The following is a 27,232-nucleotide window of genomic DNA, read 5'->3' as shown; positions in this document are numbered from 1 at the left end:
TTACATTTTTGTTTAATTTTTTTTATATTATTTTTAATTTTTTTTTTTACAAACTGTCACCCTAGCAGTACAGTGTCACCATGGTGACACTGTACTACTTGTGGGGGTTGATGAAGATCTTTTTTTTTTTTTTACACTGATTGCTTTTACACCCATAAAGGATGTAAAAGCAATAATTTCTCCTTCTCTCTAGCTGCATTCTTGCAGCCATTGAGAACTACTGAGTGAGCTGTGATTGGTCACAGGTTGTCACATGGTACAAGGCTGTTGTGAATAGCCTTGTACCATGTGACCTCTGTGATCATTCATAGATTTCACACGTAGTAAGCAATGATGTCACAAGTGACATCTTGCTTACTACTCTGCATGTGATCACTGATTGGCCAATCAGTGATCACATGATTGGGACCTCGTACAGAGGTCTCGTCCAACGATTGGTGTTCCACTGTGTTTGGAGGACACAGCGGGCACCAGATCGCGGTGCTGCGCACTTCAGGGGAGCGCGCACAAGCAGGGTGCGGGGGGGCCGTTTATAAACAGCCACCCGACCCTGCACTGCCACCGTCCGGCCGTTTATATACAACGGCCGGACGGGTGGTGGTTAACACTCTATGGGTGTGATTTACTAAAGCTAGAGCACACAGAATCCGGTACAGCTGTGCATGGTGGCCAATCAGCTTCTAACTTCAGCTTGTTCGATTAAGCTTTGACAATTAAAGTCTGAAAGCTGATTGGTTTCTATTCAGAACTGCACCAGCCAACTGCAGCATTTCCATTGAGGACATTTGCCCCCACTTCCTGTTCTGTTCTGAAACCCCCCAAATCATCAACAAGTGCAGAGATAGCAGAAAAAACAGCAATTCTCACCCTTCCCTATTCGTTTTGAAATGTGTTTCTACCATTATCTCTATCCATATTCTGAAGGTTTCTCCTTGCTTCTTGAATTGTTTGACATGTCAAATAGACTAGAAGTGAGGAGAAATTGGCCAAAACAAAGACACAGACAGACACTAACAGAGGTTATAAGCCTTCTAAACAAAAGGAAATATGTTTAGACTGGAGTTTGCCTATAATGTGAACTTAAAACCTTTACCCCCATTTTACTAAAAAATCACATCAGCATACAACACTGTATTCTGATATAAAATAGATAATAATATGTGTGATGGGGCAGAGCAGACTATTCTCATAAATGTTGTCGATAATGGTTTGCAGCTGCTGAAGTTGTTTTGTAGATTGTGTACTGCCCCTTGGTGCCTAATTACTGCCCTTGAACAGTCTATGTAAAGAGTGAAATTAATCAGACAGTGAGCTGCTAATGCCATCAAGAAAGTACTGTGACAGTGCTAAAATCAGACAACAAACACATATATAATTGCCTTATGATTGCTTTTATCTTATTGAAAGAATAAGAGACATTTCAGACAGTATTTTCTGAGAGTTTCTTCAACTTCCCCCTACCCACTGTTCTTACTTAAACTATTCTCCCACTCTTCAGCTGTATACTCACATAGTTTTTGTACTGAGTCCACTGGTGTTCTGCCACATTGTGTAACTAAGGCTGGTGCATTTTCTACTTTGCGCTGCAAGCCATGTGCAGAAGAACCCCATAGACCAATATGGGGCCAGGAGATGGATCCGCCTTCCAACCACAAAGAAGTCTGTGGGATTCTACCGAGGAACAGATAAGAGGCAGGACCCAGACTTAACATAGGAAATCTCTAAAAGCTAATGTAGGAGCCATAGATAAATTATTAGTGATGAGGGGAATTTTTAGCCTGGCCACTCACACCACCAACACAACCGCACATGACCTCTTCTGCTGACCGGGGGCTCTGTGTCTGTAGTTATAGCTGACAGTTCTACATGGAGGCTCCGCTTACCACTGCAATAGCGACTGCCCCCTTCACCTCCACTGTGTCACCACTGTGCCTGCACTTTCCCTCTCACCACCATGCCTAAATCTGCCCTACTACTGCATCTTCACTCCACCCTGCCAATACTCTCACCACTGCAGATGACCCTCATCCTTCTCTGCCCACACTGCATTCACACACCAACTCCTACACCCCCCAACTTTGCCTGACCTCCATGCTCTCTCTAGCCTTCACTACCTCTTCCACATGCCCCAACTTACACTTCTGCCTCTACACTGCTCCTGGCAATCTACGCTACTACCACGACCAGTGATGCATGCCTCAGCCCTCGCTGCAACTGTACCAATGTGCAATTCTGTGCTCTCCACCATTGCGACAAACAGTCACAGTCTTGCTACTTTACTTTTTTTAAAAAAACTATAGTTACAAGTGTAATATAAACATAACATTCAGTAGTTCAGTAGGAGAATATTTGAAAATGAAAAGGAGAATATTCAGTCTTAGTCACCTCTGATATAACCAGAATAATTGTCAGTCTGCATGTCTTTTGGTTATACTAATAATGAATGGTACTGAAGAAGATTTACTCAAGTATTCAAAATGCAGTAAAATAAAAATATGCTGTTGTAAGTAACAGCCAATCATATTCTTGCTCCGCCATTTAGATGTAATAGCCAACCTCTTTAATTCTCAAAGAACAACAAACAAATGTTCCCAGCTCACTTACCATCCAGCCTGCAACAAACCTAATTACCCTGTCTAACAGTTCATTGTATTCCTATACCTTTAAGAATGGGTGGGCTCCCTCCAGGCATCTTAATCTGTCCATTGCTATATATGTGCTCCAACTTTGAAGACTCTCAAGATTTACAGAGTTGGGACTACAGTACACTGGGGTGCCATGAAGTGGCCTCTGCAGCTTGTGCTCTGCAAATATGTGCAAACTAAACCCCTTGTTTTAACCACTCTCCATCCAGCCCATGTACATAAACGGCTGGACAGGAACAGTGCAGGAACGGGTTGCTCTTTATAAATGGCACCTGCATTTACAGCCTGTGCGCACTTCCTGGGAGCCTGTCCAGTGCCCGCTGTGTCCAGAGGACACCAACCTCTGTGATTGGCCAATCAGCAATCACATGAATAGTATTAACAAGATGTCACTTCTGACATCATTGCTTACTACGTGTGATATCTGTGAATGATCACAGAGGTCACATGGTACAAGGCTAGTCACAACAGCCTTGTACCATGTGACAAGCTGTGACCAATCACAGCTTGCACAGTATTTCTCAATGACTGCAAGAATGCAGCCAGAGAGGAGAAATTACTGCTTTTACAGCCTTTATGGGTGTAAAAGCAATCAGTGTAAAAAAAATAAAAATAAATAAATCTTCATCATCCACCACAAGTAGTACAGTGTCACTATGGATACACTGTACTGCTAGGGTGACAGTATGTTAAAATAAATAAATTATATTATAAAATAAAATAAAAATGTAAAACAATATTTTGAAAAATTATAATTTTTGGTTATAAACTAATTTGGGTTATTTTTTTTATTTTTTTTACTAAAAAGATAACTGAATAAATGTTGGCCAAGATTTTTGAAGAAAGATTATTTATTTGCAAAATGTTATAAGAAAAACACTTTTTTTTCAAAATTTGTGAACATTTTCATTTATATAGCAAAAAAAAATAAAAATCCCAGTTGTGAATATATACCACCAAAATAAAGTTTTATCTGTCTAAAAAAAATGTTAAAAAATTAATATGGGTACAGTGTTACATGACCGCGCAATTGTCATTCAAAAGTGTGATAGCACTGAAAGCTGAAAATTGGCCTGGACAGAAAGGGGGTGAAAGTGTCCAGACTGGAAGTGGTTAATGGGTACTGTTAAACAGAACAATTTGTTTTTTGCAGGCTGGCTTGTAAGTGAGCTGGGAATTTTTGTTTGCTGTTCTTTGACAGTGCAGTCAGTTGCAGTTGACAGTGCAGTTTGCTGTTCTTTGGAGTGCAGATGGGGTGGTTGCCATTTGTTTGTAACCTCTTTAATTCTCACTTCTAAATGTTGGGGTAATAGGCAACACGGATATTTGGATAACCAAACTGTAAAATATATATATCGCCCTGCATTTGCTACAGTTATGGGGTGGATGGAAAATGTCCATAAAATAGGGACATTTATGCCTCAGTTAAATAGGGAATCGTTTTGTGGTTAAACTGCTTATAAATAAAATTCACAATCGTTCCTATATACAGCAGGCATTATGTTTGACAAAAACACTAAACAAATGTTCCAAATAAAAATGATCTGTAGACCAAACTAATTGTCTCTGAAACAGATTTGTAAAACATAATCATAGCAAAGATTTACCAGTAATAGTATTTGGAAAGGTAGTAAAATAGAATTAGGAAGAAAACAATTAAAATATATGAATATTATTGCCGGATCAGGATTCATACATCATCAGTTGGTAATGAGTCCAATACATCGCTGCTACCTCTAATCAAGTCATTTTTCATATTCTTACAGCTTATTAAGATAAATACCTATTTACTCTATTGACATCACAGAATGAAAAAGTCAAATCCAAAAATGTTTTTCAATATTTGGGTTTCAGGAACAGCCAGTTATAATGTGTTTTTCTTATATATGGCACAAATGACTGGCATACTATACAGTCATGGAACATTAATTAAAAAAAAAGCCCTGTAAAGTTTTAAAAATGTTTTTTAAATAGTTTTGTTTAGCAGAGTTCCTTTTTAATTACCAATTATTATAGGTAATGTCCAAATAGGCAATTATCAAAGCCCAACATGGAAATAAAGATCTGGTTTGTTAGTAGTATTTTATTTGACAAGCAATAGGATAAATGAAAACAAAGAGTAAGCATTCTTTACCTGGTGCTTGTGAACTTTGAGCATTTGCTTCATTAATATTCCTAGATGACACTATAAAAGTGATGAAAAAATAAAAGTAAAATATTATTCAATAACAAATGCAACCATTATATTGTAACATGAAAGTATTGTAAAATTGATGCAAATATTTTTCAAACTGTCAGTTAAAATAGTTATGTTAAATGTATATGTTCTAGAAGTACATTGGTATGTATATGTTGTACAGTATAAGTAAACATTTTATTGGAAATGGGCGAGCTTGCACACAATCTGATTCTAAAAACATTCAAGTTCCTATTTAAGTTTACATGAGATCATCCTGTGCCAGGAAGCCTTTATTTATATTTGGGCGGCTGAATAGTTTCAGCAACACAGTTGAGCACAACTTGTGTGTTTAAACGCCAACTTCCTTCATTTTTAACCCTGATAAGCACAAATGAGCATATAACTGTTTAAAGTATTTTTACTTCTTTGTACATCTCAGCCACTTGGAATCTGGGTGTGGGAAGGTCTGAAGAAGGCTGACATTATAATAATCAGCCACATTTATAGTGTGAATGTAAGGGACTATTCACATTACATGTGGTGGGACCAGGGGCAGACTGACCATTTGGAAACTGGGGCACTGTCCGAGGGCTCGGGGTCAGTAGGGGGCCCCATGTGATGCCCCTGGTACCTTTTTCATAGGCTTCTTTGAGTTTGGGCAAGGACACAGGGGCCCCATGATCCCCTATTGCCCGGGGGCCCCATGAGTTGTCGGTCCGCCCCTGGGTGGGACTTCATTGATTGGATATTCCAACGCAGTCTCACTGCATGACAAGTCAAAATACCTTGTCTTGCTCTCTGTCTGGTTTACACCACTGACATGTGGTGGTGTGTGCTGAAAAAAGCAGCACCTCGCACTGTGCAGCTGGCAATTGAAAATTAGGAGACATCTGTGTGACATCTCAATAAAGTTTGTTTAAAAGAAAAAAAGGAAGCAACATGATGTGACAAGAACGGCACATTGTCGCTTGGCTGATCTCAGATGGACCACACTTTACACCAGTCAATACCTTGCAATGCAGTGATTGATGGGAATGGCCCTCAGTCGCAGGGATGAGCTCTTATAAGTATAGAACCAACATAAAAATAAGGCAGAGTAATTAATAAAAGGCAGAGCAAAGAAAGGTTTGGCCTATACCAGGGGTCTGCAACCTTTAAGACATAAAGAGCCACTTGGACCCGTTTCCGAGAGGGAAAAAAAAGACTGGGAGCCGCAAAACCATTGCAACATTTAAAACAAATCCGACACTGCATATATTGCAAAAAGCGCTCTGGTCATGAAGGGGGTTTAAGGGCCCAGTAAGCAAAGGGTTAATCAGGGCCACAGTGTATCGTCATAATCACAATCATAGCCTTAGGTCAGTGGTGGGCAACCTTTTTTTTCAACTGAGCCAAATCTCGCCAAAACCACGATTGAAATTTATTTTGAGAGCCACATTTTTAAAACTGAAAATACATCCCCCATATAGTAATTCATCCCCCATAGTAATTCATCCCCCATAGTAATGCATCCCCCATATAGTAATTCATCCCCCATAGTAATTCATCCCCCATATAGTAATTCATCCCCCATAGTAATTCATCCCCCATATAGTAATTCATGCCCCATAGTAATTCATCCCCCATATAGTAATTCATCCCCCATATAGTAATTCATCCCCCATAGTAATTCATCCCCCATATAGTAATTCATCCCCCATAGTAATTCATCCCCCATATAGTAATTCATCCCCCATAGTAATTCATTCCCCATATAGTAATTCATCCCCCATAGTAATTCATCCCCCATATAGTAATTCATCCCCCATAGTAATTCATCCCCCACATAGTAATTCATCCCCCATAGTAATTCATCCCCCATATAGTAATTCATCCCCCATATAGTAATTCATCCCCCATAGTAATTCATCCCCCATATAGTAATTCATCCCCCATAGTAATTCATCCCCCATATAGTAATTCATCCCCCCTATAGTAATTCATTCCCCATATTGTGTCAATTCACTTACCTTTGCTCCGCGCGTTCCTCTCGCCGTGTTCCCGTGCCGTTCCGGTCTTCAGGGCGGACTGTGAGAGGAGAGGAGTTCGTCACGCTGCCCCGCCTACACCCTGACAGCCAATGTTTGCCACGCTCCGCCGTAGTTTGCCCATTGCTGGGCTAACTGCAGAGTCCTGACTTTTGGGGCGGCCGCCCGAGAGGAGGGAGGGGAGCGGGCGCCCGGCACACAGAAGAACCTATTGCCTGTCACCTGGTGGGCAGTGTGCTCCGGAGCCGCAGCCAAAGTGAAAAAGAGCCGCATGCGGCTCTGGAGCCGCGGGTTGCCGACACCCAGCCTATACCAAACAAATTACATGGCTACTAACCGTTACCAAAACACCATTAGCCTTTTGGTTGTCCCATATACACCAATCAGTCATAGCATTATAACCACTGAAAGGTAAGGTGAATACCACAGATTATCTCTTTACAATGACATCTGAAAGTGGATGTTATATATTAGACATCAAGTGTTGACAAAATGTTGTCCCTGAAGTTTATGTGTTGAAAGCAGAAAAAATAGGCAAGTGGAAGGAGTAGAGAAACCTTGACAAGGGTCGAATTGTAATGCCTAGATGACTGGGTAAGAGCCACTCCAAAACTACAGGTCTTGTGAGATGTTCCCAGATGCAGTGGTAAGGACTTATGAAAAGTGGTACAAGGAAGGAAAACAGGAGAAATGTGACAAGATCAAGAGTTTCCAAGGATCATTGATGCACGTGGGGAGCGAAGGCTGGCCTATGTAGTTCAATCCAGTAGAAGAGCTACTGTAGCTCAAATTGCTGAAAAAAGGTAAAGCTGGTTCCAATAGAAAGGTGTCAGGACACACAGTGCATCACAGTTTGTTGCGAATGGGGCTGCGTAGCTTCAGACAGGTCAGAGTGCCTAAAATGAGCCTAAATGAGCACGTGAGCATCAGAACTGGAATAAATATGCAACAACCAATGCCAATAATACTGTTGGATATATATGCATAAATATAATACTAGGGGCGTTCAAGTCAAACTGGGACTTTTGAGTCTATATAAAAAAAGAACAAATTTCAAGGAGTGGGAACTGCATTTATTTTTCGACATACTCCCTTGTTACATTTATACACTTGTCCCAACATTTAACTAATTCCTGGAAAGTTTCAGCATAGAAAGATTTATCAATACACCTGAACCATCCTAGGACAGCCTGTTTCACTTCATCATGATTGTAATCACCGTCCCACATGAGAGAATATGCCTCGATTATCCAGGATCAGGCGTTCCACATGCTGAATGTTCACAGGAATGACTGCTGTGTGCTGGAACCACCATGGCAAAGATGGTCACTGACAGACATACGGCTATCTTTGAAACGTTGACACTATTGAAATGTCTTACTGCAGCTGAGCGTCTCATCACCATACTATGCATGAAGTCTTCTGTACATATCCGTGGGTTTTATGCCTTCATTCACAAGAAACTTCACCACCACATGCTCTTTGGACTGGCCCGAAACAAGTGCACAGCCTATCAGTACTAGGACACACTTGCCACTTACTACTGCATGTAGTACCGCCATGTTAGCGCCGCTTATACTTGGAAAATTAAATGTCCCAATTTGCCTTGAACGCCCCTCGTATAATTATATTTAATTAAAGTGGAACTTCACCCTAAAGGGGAAGCTACGCTATATGTCCTCCTCCCCCCTCCGCTAACACTTTGGGCATTTTTATTTTTGGGGGGGTGATGTAAGGGTACTTAATTTTTGTAGGTACCCGCTGCCAACTCGCTTAGGCAATTTCACTGGAAGTCCCCTCCCTTCTGCCCACAACCTCCTGGGCACATCACAGGTCTCATGAGGCTGTGAGGCCATTCACACAGCGCAGGTGAGGATGGCACTGGATCCTTTTTTAAAGTGTCTTTTTTATTAGAAGTCAGCAGCTACTTCATTTGCAGCTGCTAACTTTTACTTGTAGCAAACAGGCTAAACATCTCAACACTGGTATTGGTAGGTAGCATTAATGTTTGCATTATTATCATCCCCAACAATAGCTCATTGCTCATTTTCATGGCTAGTTTTCAGGGCCATTGTCAGTGAAAAGGACTGTGGTAATCATTAATTTGGGACACAAGTTAAAATTTAATTAAAGGCAATTAAAAAACTAAGCAGCACCAATCCTTCTCTTTTTGGGTCCCCCGGAGGTGCTCCTGGACCCTCCCTCCAGCCTAGTGCCCCCAGAGCAAGCAGCTTACTCCCAAGCCACTGCTCTGCATGTCCATTCACACATAGCCGCAGCTCGGCCCTGCTCCACTCTCTCCTCATTGGCTGTGATTTACAACAACGGGAGCCAATGGCTCCCATTGCTGTCCCAGCCACTGAGCAGGTAGAGTCCCTGGACAGCCGAGGCTCTCATGCACATTGCTGGATCAAGATGGAGCTCAAGTAAGTATTGAGGGGGCTGCTGCACACAGAAGGTTTTTTTCCTTCATGCATAGTATGCTTGAAGTTAAAAAACCTTGAGCCTTTACATTCACTTTAAATGGCCTGTAAATGTTTAAGGAGGTCTTAAAAACATGACCATTTAGGGATTAGAACATAATTTATGGGCTCTGACTGTCCGCATCTAATGCCTTTCAGGGCAAAGCTATCTGCAGTGTGAAAATGTGGCCCAGGTTTACCCAAAGTAGAACATGGTAAGTATACCAAACAAGAAATTCATTCAGTGTAAGGGCTTAGTTGAGAGGTTGGTTATGTCAGTGTAATTCATTCAGTTTCATCTTTTAGTATCAAGGTTAGGTTTTGTGAAGTGAAAGATCAGTCCGAGCCAAAACCATTTTTTATTCTCAGTACAGTGCGTATGCTTCAGAACTTCTTTCAGGTATTTATGCTGTCTGTGTCTCCATTGGGGAGATTTCCCATGACTTTCTGCCCCAGTGATAGCTGGGGAAGAAATGAGTTGAGACTATCATTTGAGACATTAAGACAGAACACAATGAAAACCTGCTACATGTCTTACCTTTTCCTAGCCTACGAAATGCACTTTTGCCATTTCTGTTACCAGTATGTCTCTGCACTGGGGACATAGGCAGTAATCATATCTGACAGAGTTTCTACCTCCACTTCACTGTATACAAAACTAAATAAAAATTGTGGTTATTGCTGGGCTTTAAGTTGGGGGAGGTTAAGAGGCACTAGATGAGTCAAAAACTGAACGTTCTATCGGAAAATGAAAATGGCACATACAATTGTGCCATAATGTGTTTCGTTTTTCAAAACAAAATCCAGCATGTTGGATCAGGCAGTTTTGATTGTGGCATGAAAATCACATGCCCCAGCTGGCACACTAGTAATGCGAAAAATGAACGACCAAGAATGTTGCATTCAATTTTCGACTTGTCTATGGCCTGCTTTAAGCAACTTTAGAGGTTATGTTTGGTGTTAAGGTTAGGTTGAGGGTAAACTGTATAGGAGGTTAAGTGTTAGGGTGAAGTTTAATGTTCAGGTTAAGGGTTAGTAAGGGGCTGTTTAACCACTTGCCTACTGGGCACTTATACCCCTTCCTGCCCAGGCCAATTTTCAGCTTTCAGCGCTGTCGCACTTTGAATGACAATTGTGCAGTCATGCAACACTGTACCCATATGAAATTTTTATCATTTTTTTCACACAAATAGAGTTTTCTTTTGATGGTATTTAATTGCCACTGGGTGTATTATTTTTTGTGCTATAAACATAAAAATAGCAAACATTTTGAAAAAAAAAGATTTCCTTTGTATCTATTATAAAAGTTTGCTAACAGGTCATTTTTCTTCTTCACTGGTGTGCGTTGATGATGCTGCACTGATAGGCAGCACTGATGGGCACGGATTGGCAGCACTGATTGGCACTGATGAGGTGGCATGGATAAGCAGTACTGATGGGCACTGATAGGAGGCATTGATAGGTGGCACTGATGATGCTGCACTGATAGATGGCACTGGTGGGCAGCACTGGTGGGCGGCACTGCAGGGCACAGGTGGGGGGCACTGCTGGGCACAGGTGGGTGGCACTGATGGGCACAGGTCGTTGGCACTGCAGGGCAAAGGTGGGTGGCACTGTTGGGCACAGGTGGGTGGCACTGCTGAGTGGAACAGGTGGGTGACATTGATGGGCACAGGAGGGTGGCACTGCTGGTCACAGGTGGGTGGCACTGATGGACAGAGGTGGGCAGCATTGATTAGCATGTGGGTGCCACTGAGGGGCACAAGTGGGTGGCACTGATGGGCACAGGTGGGCAGCACTGATGGGAACCGGTGGGTGGCACAGGTGGGCGGCACTGCGTGGCAATGATCATCAGTGCCCTGATGCCCTGGTGCCCTGATGATCAGTGCCGATCCCTTCACTGACAACTGCCTGTTTTCGGCAGTACTTTCCTCACGTTGTGACAGTGCGAGGAAAGTGCAGCCGAGAACCTGCAACTGTATTTACCCGGTGATCGCCGTGTCATTGGACACAGCTGATCACACGGTAAAAGACCGCCGTGATTGGCCATTTACCGTACCCCGTAATCAACTGTGTCCATATGACACAGCGATCACCGGCGGCACTGGGTGCGCGCCGCTGGGAGTACACAGGGGGACGGGTTCTGGAATGACGTCATGGACATCGTCCCAGGATCCCACAACCGTGCTGTAGCCGTCCTTTGTCCTATAGCACGGTTGGGAGCCGGTTAAATATTAGGGACACTTTAAATCTTAGTGACAGGTGATCTGCAGGATTTGCACTTGTTCTTGGTATGAACAGGTTCCTTTAGTGCCAAGAGCTAATGCTCCATTTAGGAGTACAGATGTAATAGAATTTGAAACACTGCTTTAAATTGTTCAGACTTCTTCTTGTATTTCATTACTATGTAGACAGCCTCAAAGTCCTAATACCATCATCATATTAGGCAAAATATGCATGTGCACCCAGAGCCTTTTCACATTGTTGCTGGGCTGTGAAAAGCATCCAGGAACTATTGGTAACACAAATTCTCCAATGTGGACTGACACTATTGTATTTATTTATTACAGGTGCCTATATAGTGCCATCAATTAATGCAGTGCTTTACATATATATTGTACAGTCACATAAGTCCCTGCCTTCAAAGAGCTTACAATCTAAGGTCTCTAACTCACATTCATACATTCACATTCTGGGGCCAAATTAGACAGGAGCCAATTAACCTACCAGCATGTCTTTGGAGTGTGGGAGGAAACAAGAGTAACAGGAGGAAAGCCACACAGGCAGAAAATGCAAACTCCAGGCAGATAGCGTCATGGGTGGGATTCAAACCAATAACCCTAGTGCTGCCAGGTGGAAGTGCTAACCACTTAGCCACTGTAGTAGAAAGTACCCATATACAGCAAAAATGTTAGAAGCTGTCTAGACCGCCATCTGTGCAGGTAATTCAAATTTAAGCTCAGACTACATCTGACAAGGGACTGAGCCTGGTATAACCTATTGCAATAATTCTAGTTAAATAACTGCACATACAAGTGCACATATAGATATTGCTACTCCAATGTCTCTATGTACCTCTGTTGCTAAGGTGACTTTCCTATAACAAGATAACAAGACATATTTACAACTCTCAGTGATACAGTCATTTCCAAAGAACAGTAAGAAACCATACTGCCCTTGGAATTGCATGATTTTGCACAAGTATCTTTAATTTTGTTACCACCACATTCAATGATTATTATAGTTAAAATTACAAATATATGCTATGAATGGCCATATATAATCTTTTTGGACTAAAATATTACTAGATAATGTAGTCCAACAATTAAAAACCTACAAAAAAGAAGAAGTGGCTATATGGCTACAGGTAATCCTATGACTCTTACAAGGAAAATATGTTCCCCTATTTATTTGTAACAGATTCTTTGAGTTTGGAGGTGGCAAAATGTAACAACAATTTCCCCAACCATATCATGTAGTTATTATTGTTAAAATAATAAAGGCAAGTGGCAGTGACAGGGATAGGAAGTGATGGAAAATCTTCCCAATGGGGCTTAAAAAAAGTTGACCAATTTTTTAACTCTTCCCACTCTATCCAAAACTACACAAATGGCTGTATCTAGGACATTAAAGTGGTTGTAAACCTTAAACATGAAATATGGACAAAGCATAATCCTTTGTAGTGTGTGCTTGTCTCAATTAAGAGCACTAAGTGTTTATTTCTGTCTGCTGCTTTGTTCCTCTGCTTGCAGCATTTATCACTTCTGGTTTTCCTGACACCAAGAGACAAATGGTGATGGGGAGGGACCTCCAGCAGCTCGGTTCCTGTGAGCTGTGTGAAGGGGGTTGTGTCCCTTCCCACCAATCAGCTCTCAGAGCTCTCGTCACTGAGCTCTGCAAACTGTAATTTCAGCTCTCTGGCCCCTGTTTTCTGAACCTCAGACCAGCTCTATAAATTCAGTACTTTGAATGGATGAAGAGAATGTGTAGATAAACAGGTACAACTTATGTAGGAGGATTTGTTTCATCTCTGTGTATTACCTGAGGCCAGTCACTTCAATGGGTATATGTTAGGGTTTACAACCACTACTACGGGAAAAGTTGTATTGATAAAAACCTGTACTTACACATTTTCTAACTTTACGGAAGATTCTTACATGCTTCAGTTCTGAATATACTGGCATGAATACACCTAGTACCCTGGCATGATGGGATGGACTGATGGTTGTGATGGAAAGTATACTTACTGGCCAGTAGATTAGCTGCAGTATCGGCGAGAGTGTTCTGATTGGGCAGGGAACACAGCACTCTAGATGCTGAGGTGTTATGCTGGTGCTGAGGGGTATATCTGGTTTCTTTTACATAGGACAGCTGACAGTACTAACTGTATAAGCATTAAGAAAGCAGCAGGCTTTTATACAGGAGTGATGCCAGCCCTAGAGATCAATTCTCAACTGCCATTTTGAAAGCTGAATACCAGCAATTTAAGCTCTTCTTGTAAGGTTATCTTATGGACTGCACTGCCTTGCATTCATGTAGTTATTATTGTTAAAATAATAAAGGCAAGTGGCAGTGACAGGGATAGGAAGTGATGGAAAATCTTCCCAATGGGGCTTAAAAAAAGTTGACCAATTTTTTAACTCTTCCCACTCTATCCAAAACTACACAAATGGCTGTATCTAGGACACTAAAGCGGTTGTAAACCTTAAACATGAAATATGGACAAAGCATAATCCTTTGTAGTGTGTGCTTGTCTCAATTAAGAGCACTAAGTGTTTATTTCTGTCTGCTGCTTTGTTCCTCTGCTTGCAGCATTTATCACTTCTGGTTTTCCTGACACCAAGAGACAAATGGTGATGGGGAGGGACCTCCAGCAGCTCGGTTCCTGTGAGCTGTGTGAAGGGGGTTGTGTCCCTTCCCACCAATCAGCTCTCAGAGCTCTCGTCACTGAGCTCTGCAAACTGTAATTTCAGCTCTCTGGCCCCTGTTTTCTGAACCTCAGACCAGCTCTATAAATTCAGTACTTTGAATGGATGAAGAGAATGTGTAGATAAACAGGTACAACTTATGTAGGAGGATTTGTTTCATCTCTGTGTATTACCTGAGGCCAGTCACTTCAATGGGTATATGTTAGGGTTTACAACCACTACTACGGGAAAAGTTGTATTGATAAAAACCTGTACTTACACATTTTCTAACTTTACGGAAGATTCTTACATGCTTCAGTTCTGAATATACTGGTGTAGGTCTCTCACATTTTTTTCCCTCAACCTGACTGCTCAGTGGGCTTATCGTTATTTTATCAATGCCAGTTTGTAATAACAGTGTGCTGCACAGTGTGTGAGTAGTCTAAGGCTCAGTTCACACTAGCATTGAAAGCAGGCGTTTAAGGGGCTTTTTTAATGCTCCTCAAACAGCTATGAAAATGATACACATGACAACACATAGTGCTGTTCACACTGAAGTGTTAGCGTCACGTCAAAATTGACATCAGGTGGAGTTGAAGCCTTTCAACGCCTCCCATTCAAGTCTATGGTGACGCTCCTCAGATGCCTGGCAGGCATTCGCAAGGCATTTGTGAGGCATTTGCAGGGTGTTAATACCATTAAATTCATTATAGGCATTTGTGGTGCGGTCTTAACGCTTGTAAAACGCCTATAAAACGCCTCAAAACCGCTCATAGGGCATTTGGGGAGCGTTTTTAATGCTTGTAAAATGCCAGTCTAACGCCTGTCAAATGCTATAGGGGTGTTTGGGAAGAAGTCAAGTGTGAACAAGCCCTAACTGTGCCATAGTAGAGTAAGATTCTGTGAAATCCATGTGACACTAATGTTTGTTATCTGCTGATATGCATGTACAGACAGCATTCTTTTTCTGTGGCACAGGAGCTAGCACTCTTTCCCTGAGTAAAGGGAAGAAAGCATGTTAGATTTGTTCTGAGCCTGGTCACCGGGAAAGCAGAACAGAACATTACACCTAATCCTAGCCATGTTGTAACCACCTCCCTCTTTGAGCCACCAGCCAGGCACAAGAACCATGAAGAGCTGCCGCACACATTTCATCTCTAGATTTGGCAGAGTTTTCTGCCCACCCCAAGATTTATTAACATTTTTCTATCACTTACAGCTAACTAGCAGCTGATTGGTGAGGACCCACTCTCTGGGAGGTGGGGATGTGAGGACCCCACCCCAGATTATTATTATTATTAATATACAGGATTTATATAGCGCCAACGGTTTGCTCAGCACTTTACATTATAGTGGGAGACAATACAGCAACAATACAGTTCAATACAAGAGGAATTTGAGGGTCCTGCTCCTTGGAGCTTACAATCTAGGAGGGAGGGGTGAACGATACAATAGGTAATAACTGTGGGGGATGGAGTGGTTGGAAGAGTAGAGGATTCCGATATTAGCAGAGGGCGTATTAGGCTTCCCTGAAGAGATAGGTTTTCAGTGATAGCCTAAAAGTAAGTAGAGTAGGCGATAGTTCCAGAGGATGGGTGACGCCCTGGAGAAGTCTTGGAGACGAGCATGGGAGGAGGAGATAAGGGAGCTAGAGAGTAAGAGGTCTTCCGAGGAGCGGAGTGTACGGTTTGGGTGATATTTAGAGATAAGATCGGTTATGTAAATTGGGGCAGTGTTGTGGTTGGCTTTATTTGTCATTGTTAGTGTTTGGAATTTTATCTGTTGGGCAATGGGAAGCCAGTGGAGGGATTGGCAGAGATGGGTGGCGGATACGGAACGGTTAGTAAGGTGAATGAGTCTGGCAGCAGCATTCATGATAGACTGAAGAGAAGATAGCCTGCGATTAGGTAGGCCAATGAGTAGGGAGTTACAGTAGTCGACGTGATATGACAAGGGAGTGAATAAGTAGTTTAGTGGTTTCCGTGGTTAGGAACGGGCGTATCTTGGAGATGTTGCGGAGGTGAAGTCTACATGATTTTGTCAGCGATTGGATCTGGGGCTGGAAGGACAGATGGGAGTCTAGGATTACACCTAGCACCCTGGCATGATGGGATGGACTGATGGTTGTGATGGAAAGTATACTTACTGGCCAGTAGATTAGCTGCAGTATCGGCGAGAGTGTTCTGATTGGGCAGGGAACACAGCACTCTAGATGCTGAGGTGTTATGCTGGTGCTGAGGGGTATATCTGGTTTCTTTTACATAGGACAGCTGACAGTACTAACTGTATAAGCATTAAGAAAGCAGCAGGCTTTTATACAGGAGTGATGCCAGCCCTAGAGATCAATTCTCAACTGCCATTTTGAAAGCTGAATACCAGCAATTTAAGCTCTTCTTGTAAGGTTATCTTATGGACTGCACTGCTTTGCATTCAGCTAACTCCAAAAACTCTACTACTACTACTATATTGTGCATTCACATCAGTCCCTAACCCTCAAGGGGTGTACAATCTAAGGTCCTTAATGCACATTCATACAAACACATACTAGGCTAATTTAGACAGGAGCCAATTAACCTACCAGCATGTCTTTGGAATGTGGAAAGAAAGTGGAGGAAACCCATTCAGTTACAGGAAGTCATGCAAACTCCAGGCAGGTAGTGCCATAGTTGGAATTCATCCTGAAGACCCTAATGCTGCCAGGCAGAATTGCTAACCACTTAGTCATTTGCTGGTCAACACTGAAAAACTGTGTAGTGTTCAATGTAAGTCAGTGTATTTTGCCGAGATTTGTTTTTGTTACACTTTCAGAACTTAATGAGGAGCTCCAAACTCCTGTGAAGGAATTAAAAATCAACAGCCACAAAAAAAGTAACTGCTGAATTTTAATAAACAGCCACTCACCGGTCCCATGATCCAGCAATGTGCTCACCCGAGCCGTTCCTTCCCTCAGTCTTCTGTTCCTGGCATCTCAATTGTGGGCGCCTGGCTGTGATAGCTTGCAGTTTCACAACCTTGTGCGCACTGCGCTTGTGAGAGCTGTGCTGTGAAATGTCAATGGTCCTGTAGTCTTCTGAAACCTGTCACATGTTCCAGAAGATTGCAGGGAGGGAGGGAGGGGGGAGGAGAACTGTCAAAATCAGGTACTTCCCCCTCCCACCCAAAAAGTGCCATTTCACAAATGGGGGAGCCTTAAAGTGGAATTTCTCATTTTGGGTGTAGCCCTGCTTTAACTGTTTCAGAGCCCCAAAAACCTAAAATGCTTAACTAATTTTTAATATTCAAAGCAAACTCACCCATCCATCCATATTTTGTTGGGAACTCTCTTTGAAATACTCTCTTTCGAGACCAAGGCCTCACCTGGCCTGGGAGGAAGCCCTTTAGTAACTTGTGTCTCTAAAGCAAGATTTGGGCAGTAGCTTTACCACTGTATGGCAAATAAAGTCTAATCACAGTTTTGTTTTGGACAAGAAGGCATTGCAATCTAATTGTTTAACATTTTATCTGTTTATAGAGAGCACACTATATGAACAAACAATTGTTCATTAATCAAGATATTCATTAGGTGTGCCACTACTGCCTTCCTGTTCATTACATGATATGTTCACAGGCTGTTTTTTTTTTTATTACATGTATGCTTCTGTTTTTTCCTTTTATGTTGTCTGTGAATCACAGAAAAGATGAAAGAGGAAAAGGGCCAGCTTAGAGAATTGGCAGCACTTAAGAGATTTTCTTTGAATAGAGCTTCATGTACTAACAATTACAGGAACGTTAATCTGCAATGTGTGTTTGTGTGTAGCATAGTGACATGAACACAATCTTTACTCTCTGGTTTATATTTACGGTTTATTATTCATTTTGACTCTGTAGCTACATTTACCCTATTCTTAGACAAAGCATGATCTTGACTACAAAAGAAAGCATCTTACATAAACCCATTTACACAGTTATTTGTATTGTTAATTCACTGAATGGTTTCCATGCAAAGATGGTTTACATAAATGGATAAGATTCTGAATGAGTATCAGCCAAATAACTGAAGAGCAATTTAAATGATGCTAAAACAAAATTCTTAAAGCTATCCAAAAATCATACTAAAAAAATGTAAAACATATTTAGCAAAACCTTCCAAATGAATGTTTACACAACAGTAAAATGGCAGAAAATGAAAATAAGAAAAAATAATTATCATTACACATAATGTTCAAAAATTCTCTTTTATGTTCTTGTTAGCAGGTATTGTTCATATTCACACAAAAACATTTACACTATTTATTTTTGGTCTAACCAATGACATGGCTAGAAGGTGCCCACAAATAACCATAATAACAATAATCTCCTGATTGTTGGCAGCATTCTTCTCTTCACTAACTTCTGTTATGATTGTTTGTTGGGTGATGGAGAGCTTTATCAAGAAGTGGATCTTGGCAAAATATGAGTAGAGATGTAAAAATAATAAAAAAATCCACTACATCGGCAATTGATATGCTTTCAAGGGTAATTCCACTTTTGTGGGAAAAAAATAGCAAATAAAAAAAAATAATATAGTGTATTCAATTGTGACACAAGTCATATTGTAATTGAAGGTTACTAAAATTACTTTTTCTTTTCAATCCGCAGTGCTGTAATTTTCTGTAAAATGCAATATGGCTATCTGGAGGTGTTCTGTACACAGATGGTGCACAGAACGCCCCCCAGAAATGTAATTTCCTGCTTGTGTGATTGGCACATTAATTTTCCCAGAAGTCTGCACTAAGATACAAGTCAGATTTGGGGCGTCCCCTGCAACAAAAATATCCCTTTCCAAAGGGAAAACACATTTAAAGGGATACAGAGCTTACCACTTTCCTCATTAGAGCCTTGCAGGTACAGCACCTGATTGATAATTATAAACTCACTCCCGTACAGATTCTCTGCACATGGACACGAAAAAAACAGCCATTTCTTCAGAAAAACAAAATATAGGTATCTGCAACAAGGTTTGTTGAAATCCTTGCAGTGTACGTAGATCATCCAGGGGGGATTGTTTGTTTTTTCTCAAAAAAAGTGGAGTTACCCTTTAAATTTATTTTTTGAGCAGAAAACGTTATGCAAATTAAATTAAATTTACAGACAAACATTTTTTTTTGTTTTGGATAGAGTAAATGGTTAAAACCTCTATAATTTATCAAAATTTGACTTCACTCCCTGTCCCATAGACACAACAGGAAGTAAAAGGAAATCACTAAAAATAATTGAAATCCCTTGGGCAGTTGTCATCAGAACAAGTGTTCCTTATGGAAGATTTCCCCTTTTCTCTTGTGGTGAACACTCAAAATTTAGGATTTTTCCCTCACTTTAAGTTCTGTTGACAGTGTTCATATAGCAAAAAAAAAAATCTGAGGTTTTGGCTTTTCCATACCCCATATCCCCCAAAATACTGTTTTGGCTTTAGATACAATTGAAGGCTAGACTGTTATTTTTTATGGTTTTATTTTTCTTACTGTTTTAAGAGAAGATCTAGTATAGAACAGTGAAGCTTGAAGACTTTATAGGTTATTGTTAACCTGCCAGATGCACATTTCACATGAATCTAGTTTGCCAGCCTTACAAATTCACACAAGTAGTGTGAACAAGAAGTGACCTCTTTCTTGCCAGGAATAAAAAATAGCTGTTGATTCCCAGTAAAAGCCTAGATTACATGGTCTCTGGCTGCCAGTTGTTACTGCATAGTCTGTTGTTTTCCACCAGCAGATAATAAAGTAGATGGTAGTGTGGTTTGTCTTTTTTATGAGAGTTAACAAAGGTTCTATGAGGTAGGGGTAGGTAAGTCACACTTGTAATTCCACTCACATTTCAATGCCACCCTTTACTGCCCCTCCCCCTTTCCTTTCCAATGCATACACCTGACCATTTGCCTATTAAGAAAATAAAAGCAAAATGCTTTTGTGTCCTCTTTTCCAACCACTGGCAAGTAAAGGAAAATACAGAAACCATACGCCTTTAGCTATGATAACACTTCTCATAATCTGAACAAATGGAAAGTTTCATTGCAAATGGAAAATGTTCATGCAAAACAAGTCAAGGTCCTGGAACGAATGAAAGCATCTTGCTTCTGTTTTTCTAAATATATTCATTAATATTGCTCAGTCAGAACAGCAAACGTTTTCTGGACCGCACATACACTATAGTGCCAAAAGTATTGGGGCGCCTGCCTTCACAAGCACATGAAGTTTAATGACATCCCAGTCTTAGTCTGTAGGGTTCAATATTGAGTTGGCCCACCCTTTGCAGCTATAACAGCTACAACTCTTCTGGTGATATAAGGCTTGGAAGCAGCTGCTCGGCCATGGAAACCCATTCACACATTACACACTGTTGTTGTGCTAATCTGAAGTACACACGAAGTTTGGAGGTCTTTAGCTATTGACTCTGCAGACAGTTGACTTCTGAGCACTGTACGCTTCAGCATGCGTTGACCCTGCTCTGTCATTTTACATGGCCTACCACTTCATGGCTCAGTTGTTATTCCCAGTTGCTTCCACTTTGTTATAATACCAATAAAAGTTGACTTTGGAATATTTAGTAGCAAGGAAATTTCACAGATGGACTTATTGCACAAGTGGCACCTTATCACGGTACCACTCTTGAATTCACTGAGCTCCTGAGAGCGACCCATTCTTTCATAAATGTTTGTAGAAGCATCTGCATGCCTAGGCGCTTGATTTTATACACCTGTGGCCATGGTGGTGATTGGAACACCGGAATCCAATGATTTGGAGGGGTGTCCCAATACTTTTGGCTATATAGTGTATATAGCTGTCAACATTATAGTTTCTAAACTCCAGGATGCTGTGATTCTATTCAAAGCCAAATTTAGAGCAGGCCAAACAAAGCACCTTCCTGAACCCACCCTCATCTTGAGGCTGCATGAACTTGTCTCTGAAATGGTGCATTTACAGTTACAGTAGTACAATTACAGTTATGAAGGAACCAGGTGAAGAGGGAGACTGACTACAAGGTACTCTGGTTTCCTCCCACACTCCAAAGACATGCTGGTAGGTTAATTGGCTCATGTCTAAAATTGTCCCTAGTATGTGTATGTATGAATGTAAGTTAGGGACCTTAGATTGTACATCCCTTGAGGGTTAGGGACTCATGTGAATGTACAATATATGTGTAAAGCGCTGTGTAAACTGAGGGTGCTATATAAGTACCTGAAATAAATAAACCTATAATTTTGGTGACAACACTAAAATGTTGGATTTCCCATCACTTTCTATCTAACTTATAATGGTCATCAGGACAAACATAAGAGGGCAAATCTCCCAAGCAGGGACACAGAACGCAAAAAAACTTTACAGGGGTTCTAAGCCTTTCCTAATACATCTATACATACAATTTAAGTTCAGAAATGAAGTACATTGTTTTCTGGAGTACATGTTTAGTTAGCAGCATAAAGGCTACCATTGTTCAAGCACTACTGGAAATGCAGCCATTCTCAATCAGGGTTCTGTGGAACCCTAAAGTTCCATCAGAGGTAGTTAGTTCTTTTATCTGTGGCTGATTGACCTCTTATTTGAAGGCATATGCATAGATCCAGGGCCAATGTCACTTGGCAGTGCCAGCAGCATGAGACCAATTTTTTTTAGCTGTTTGTAACGATTGCATACTGACCACCATTGTAAGGAGTGCATTCTTCCCACTGACTACCAATATAAGGGGCTTTTGTCCCACTGATACCCAAAGAATTGGTTGAACCATGGGTTCTGCAAGACCAGAAAATTATTTTAGGGGTTCCTTTGAGGCAAAAAAGTTGAGAAAGACTGCCCTATAATATAAACATAAACTGCTGTTTTATAATGAAAATAATAACAATAAAAAGTAAAATGCTAGTAAGTAACAAAGTACCCAACTTTAATATTTGATACTGACTTTTTGGGTGTGGTACTGTTTGTTATATGTGAAAGTCGACATAATCTTTACATTTTTAAAATATTTCCATGTATACTTTAGATTGGAAGCGCTAACAAGCAGGGGCCTCTGATTCCTCCTGTATTGAATTGTACTGTAATGGTACTGTCTGCCCTCATGTTGTAAAGCGCTGCGCAAACTGTTGGCGCTATATAAATCCTGAATGATAATAATACTATATCTTAATAATTTAATTAATTGGTATGAAAATGGATGTACATTTGGGGACAGTGGATATCTTGGGTTTAAAAATGTTTTCTTATTACTGCTTTGTCTCAGTGATTTGGAATATAAGGTACATAGTCCATATTAGCACACTGACATCCATGTTGAGGGGCTGGGATTGGGGCACATTTAAACCTCAGACTGTACAGTGCAAGTGGCAGACTGGACAACAGTAGAAATTCTGAAGGACCCTCTGCACACTGGTATATACCCTTTCCAGCAGACTTTGCAATAAAGAACAGGGATATTTAGTTCACACATATTGCAATACATGTTTAAGCTGTTTAAGCTGGCCAACTGCGTCAGAGTAATCCCTCTATGGCCAGTCCTACTCTGCCCTGCCTACACAAGTGCTACTGTGGACACAATGCTAGCATAGGGGAAAAGACACAATGGGGAGAGCTACAAGGTTCAGGTCTGGCTACTGACCCAACAATACAACAAACAAGAGATCCCTGTGCTCAAATCCATACAGCTAGTGCATGCATTTATCCATCAGGTGCTAAAGGGGTGTAACCACATTAACTCTAGAAATTCTGAAGGACCCTCTGCACACTGGTATATACCCTTTCAAGCAAACTATGCAACAAATAGGGATATTTGGTTCACACATATTGCAATACATGTTTAAGCTGGCCAACTGCGTCAGAGTAATCCCTCTATGGCCAGTCCTACTCTGCTCTGCCTATGCAAATCCTACTGTGGACACAATGCCAAAAGAAATAGTAGGGGAACAACAAACAACAACAAAGGCTGGTCAACAGTATGCTCAGTAGTACAAATGAGTGAATTGACCATGGTGAATGTATACAGCTATACAAGTGCAGGAGAATGAGTGTTCACCACACCCAATCAACCTTGCCTCCAGGATTGACAATGGATGCATAAACCTCAGTTTCCATACTGCCACCAAAAATGTGTGCTATAAAACCTTTACTAAGTGAAATACATTGGCTGCTGGCTTCACTACTTAAAAGGTCAGTTGCCTAGACATTATTATTATACAGTATTTATATAGTGCCAAAGGGTATGCTCAGCGCTGTACAGTAGCAAGGGGGACAGAGCATGAGACAAGACAGTAACAAAACAATACATGAGGGGTTCGAGGGCCCTGCTCTTTCGAGCTTACAATCTAGGTTTTAGTACTTTTTTAGTTTAGAATTCTGACCCAACTGATTGCATTATTGTGTCAGGTCAGTGACTTGGAAAGAATGTAGTCAGTCAGGTAAGCATAGAATCATAAAAGTCTAACAGAAAGAAAAAGATCATGTGGTTCATTGACGTTACTTTTATTTAAAAACATTATTCTAGGAACAGATCTATTTTCATCCTTAACATGATTGATGTGCAAAGTGACAGTGCACTCCTTCCGGCAAGGCATATTTGACCATCCACTCTCCCTGATGCAGTAGTTCACCCTGTGTAAGCTCTGGTGTTGGATGATATTAAAGCTTACCCAGTTGGATGATGTCACACATACCTGTGCATTGTCAAATTGGGGAGGTCACATGCTGCCCCTTAATCAGATGCTCCATTAGAGCAATGGAGTGTGAGATTTAATTGAGCAGATGGTGGTGAGGTAATGCAAATCAGTGAGTATACTTTGCTGGGGAAGTGGACTGTCAGAAGACACTGTCACTGTTACCTGAATGGGGCAAAGTGACAATGTGTCTTCAAACTAACTACTATTAATTGACTCATTGGAGTTGATTTACTATAGGCAAATAGGCTGCCCACTTCACAATGGAATTTTCACTTTGCAGAGGAATTTCACTTAACTTAGAGAAAGAGGTGAAGCTCTGCTGACTTCAATCATCCAATCATGTGTATGCAAAAATACTCTTTTTATTCTCTTTGCATGTGATTGGGAATTCTTAGCAAAGCAAATTTTCAGGGAAAATTCCCCACTTACTTATAGAGTGGCCAGCCTATTTGCCTTCAGTAAATCAACCCCACTATCTCTGCTGGAGAAAGATGATTTGGCTTTTTGATGGTCAGCAAGGATGGAGGATGCAGGCAACAATCCAGCTACCTCTCACATACTAAGCAAGTGCTTGACCATTTGAACTAAATTGTGTAATAATAATGCATCTGCAAAAAAAGATGCTCTGCAAATGTGCCATCGGTGTTATGGAAAGTATCCTTTTAATAAATCCCAACTTGATTTGCAGTGTTTATGAACACTAATGCATTTACCAATTAATCTGACAATACTTCATATCACAATGAACTTTTGTAGATTCTTGCATGCCTTCCACCCTTTAGTAAGTCCCATTTAAAGACTACTGAATTTTAATTGGAATTTTGACAAATATCATTAATATATAAATATATATATATATATATATATATATATATATATATATATATATATACATTTTTACAACCATGAAATTTCAGCTTGGCATTATGTGAATGATATTCATTTTTGCAAAACCTGAAATTCCATAACAAAGAAAGTTTCTAAAAACTTCTGAATTGGCAATTTCTTTCTTTATCGAAGCCAGTTTGTTCAATTGCAAAATGTGCATGTGAATCAATCTCCAATTAAGTTTAATTAAATTTTTTTCAAAACATGTAGTCTGTTTAGCCATTAATAGTGATCAGGTGTGTTTTACATCAAACCTGGTACATTTTTGCACTGTTTCCATCATACTACCAAATATATCTTTTCAATGAAATATCTAGACATTTAAAGAGTGAAGTAAACATCTGATCACATTCAGTGGGATTAAAAAAAAAAAACAGAAAGTTTTCTTTCCGTGTGATTGGATTTCTGTAGTAGATAATGTGTTTAATTAGTGAAGTTGCATACATTTGTGAAACATGATATATATTGTGTTTGGATGGCTTGAAGTGCTAATGCTGATCAGCAGCACGTCAGTTACCAATGGAAAGAGATGCGAGGAAAGAACAGACAGCAGACTGGTACATACAGTACTATAGTAATAAACAAAAGAATCATATGTAAATGATCAAAGATAAGCGTTGTACCTGTCAGTAGGACAGCCAGAAAGACAGCTGTAGCTCCGAAGGGCTTCATGGTTCTCTCTAACATCCCCTATGCATTATCCCATTTTTTCCTGTAGTAGGGCAGGACTTATCATGTGGAAAAGGTGTGTACATGCTCGGCCTCTTTTTGCTTATTTTAGGGCTGATAAGGAACTGGAGGAAATGCACAACCTCCTGCTGGGAGTTCAGGACTTTGGGGATGTATTGTTTAAATTCTTCACAGGAAACTCCTTTCATTTGGCTTACAGACGTGTTGTTCTTAATAAAATTATAACTTTTTAACTATGTCTGTACTGACAGCAGGAAATTGAGAATACGTAAATGCATAGTAATATTTCCTGTACCTTCACGCTAGTACTTCACATACTGTTGTGTAGAAAAAAAAAAGGGATTTTTTTTAAATGATGGCAGCAAAGCTTTCTAAAATGTGAAATTTTTCATTCATTAAGCATAAATTCCCTTTCTAAGCCAAAATTCTCCCCAACAAAAATCCCGCCTCTTCCAGAACAAATAGCTGTGAGATGTCCTTCTTCCTTATCTTGGCAGATCAGAGCTGAGGAGGAGCCTAGGGGAAGCTAACTTCAGTTTTGACAGGCAGATGGCAACGACAGATGTCAGCTGCTGCAGGGCTATGGGATTGCAGTGTTGGGTCCCCACAGTAGAGATGCTACTGGTTTTCAGATCAGCACTGTGCAGGATTTGCTTATCTGCCCCTTAACCCTACTGCTGGGAGGAGATTGGGGCTGGGTAAGCAAACACCACATAGTGGCCATCTAGCTCTCTCATCCTCTCCAGATCTGGCTTGTCTCCTCCCACACTAAGCTGACAGGAGCAGTGGAAGCTGCTGTACCTATTATTGTCAACATGTAGGTGAGAACTCTCCACACAGTACCCCCCTACCTCACATAATACCACAGGGCTCAGGGCAGCCGCCCCTCCTGCCCACCCCATGTGCAAGCCACGATACAAAATACATACTGTTGCTTTGGGATGTTTTGTGTAATGGCCTGTTTCAGACTATTACAAGAAGGTGGAGCTAAGTACCAGAGATGAGAGGATATCTTTAAGCTGAACTCCAGGAAACCAGATAATACATTTATTTATTTCAGGTACTTATATAGCACCATCAATTTACACAGCACTTTACATATATATTATACATTTACATCAGTCCTTAAGCCTCAAGAGCTGTACAATCTAAGGTCCCTAACTCACATTCATACATACACATACTAGGGCCAATTTAGACAAGAGCCAATTAACCTACCAGCATGTCTTTGGAGTGTGGCAGGAAACTGGTGTACCCGGAGGAAACCCACGCAGACACAGGGAGAACATGCAAACTCCAGGCAGGTGGTGTCATGGCTGGGATTTGAACCAACAACCCTAGCACTTCCAGGCAGAAGTGCTAACCATTTAGCCACTGTGCAGACTATATTTATTAAAGGTACTTATATAGCACCACCAATTTACACAGCACTTTACATATATATATTATACATTCACATCAGTCCCTAACCCTCAGGGAGCATACAGTCTAAGATCTCTAACTAACATTCATATATATACATACTTGGGCCAATTTCGACAAAAGTCAAATAGCCTATCAGCATGTCTTTGGAGTGTGGGAGGAAACTGGAGCCTATATATATATATATATATATATATATAAAAATGATAATAATATTGCTATAGCACTTTGCTCCCTGGGGACTCAAAGTGCTTATCAAATTGGTGCTGGAATCTTTGAATTCAAGTATTTGTGTGGTGTTGCTATAAGCCTGGGTGGAGAATGTGTCTTGAGTCTGTTTTTAAAATATCAAGA

The 27,232-nt window shown here is 40.8% G+C and overlaps 1 protein-coding gene across 1 annotated transcript in view; it reads right to left on the bottom strand.

Annotated features, from left to right (window-relative positions):
• Window positions 1-25,523, bottom strand: part of EMCN (endomucin) — a 172,255-nt gene extending 146,732 nt beyond the window's left edge. Inside the window, exons 1-2 of the mRNA XM_089680549.1 lie at window positions 25,390-25,523; window positions 4,780-4,830 (exon numbers count right to left, since the gene is read on the bottom strand). Of these exons, the coding sequence (XP_089536675.1) occupies window positions 4,780-4,830; window positions 25,390-25,453 (115 nt within the window). The 5' untranslated portion in view covers window positions 25,454-25,523. The remainder of the gene's footprint in view (window positions 1-4,779; window positions 4,831-25,389) is intronic.
• Between the last annotated feature and the right edge of the window lie 1,709 nt (window positions 25,524-27,232).

Source organism: Staurois parvus, unplaced genomic scaffold (genome assembly GCF_062004578.1).
Source record: "Staurois parvus isolate SC_StPar_1 unplaced genomic scaffold, SC_StPar_1.0 ptg000244l, whole genome shotgun sequence".
Taxonomy (NCBI): domain Eukaryota; kingdom Metazoa; phylum Chordata; class Amphibia; order Anura; family Ranidae; genus Staurois; species Staurois parvus.
This window is presented reverse-complemented; position numbering and strand designations above follow the sequence as displayed.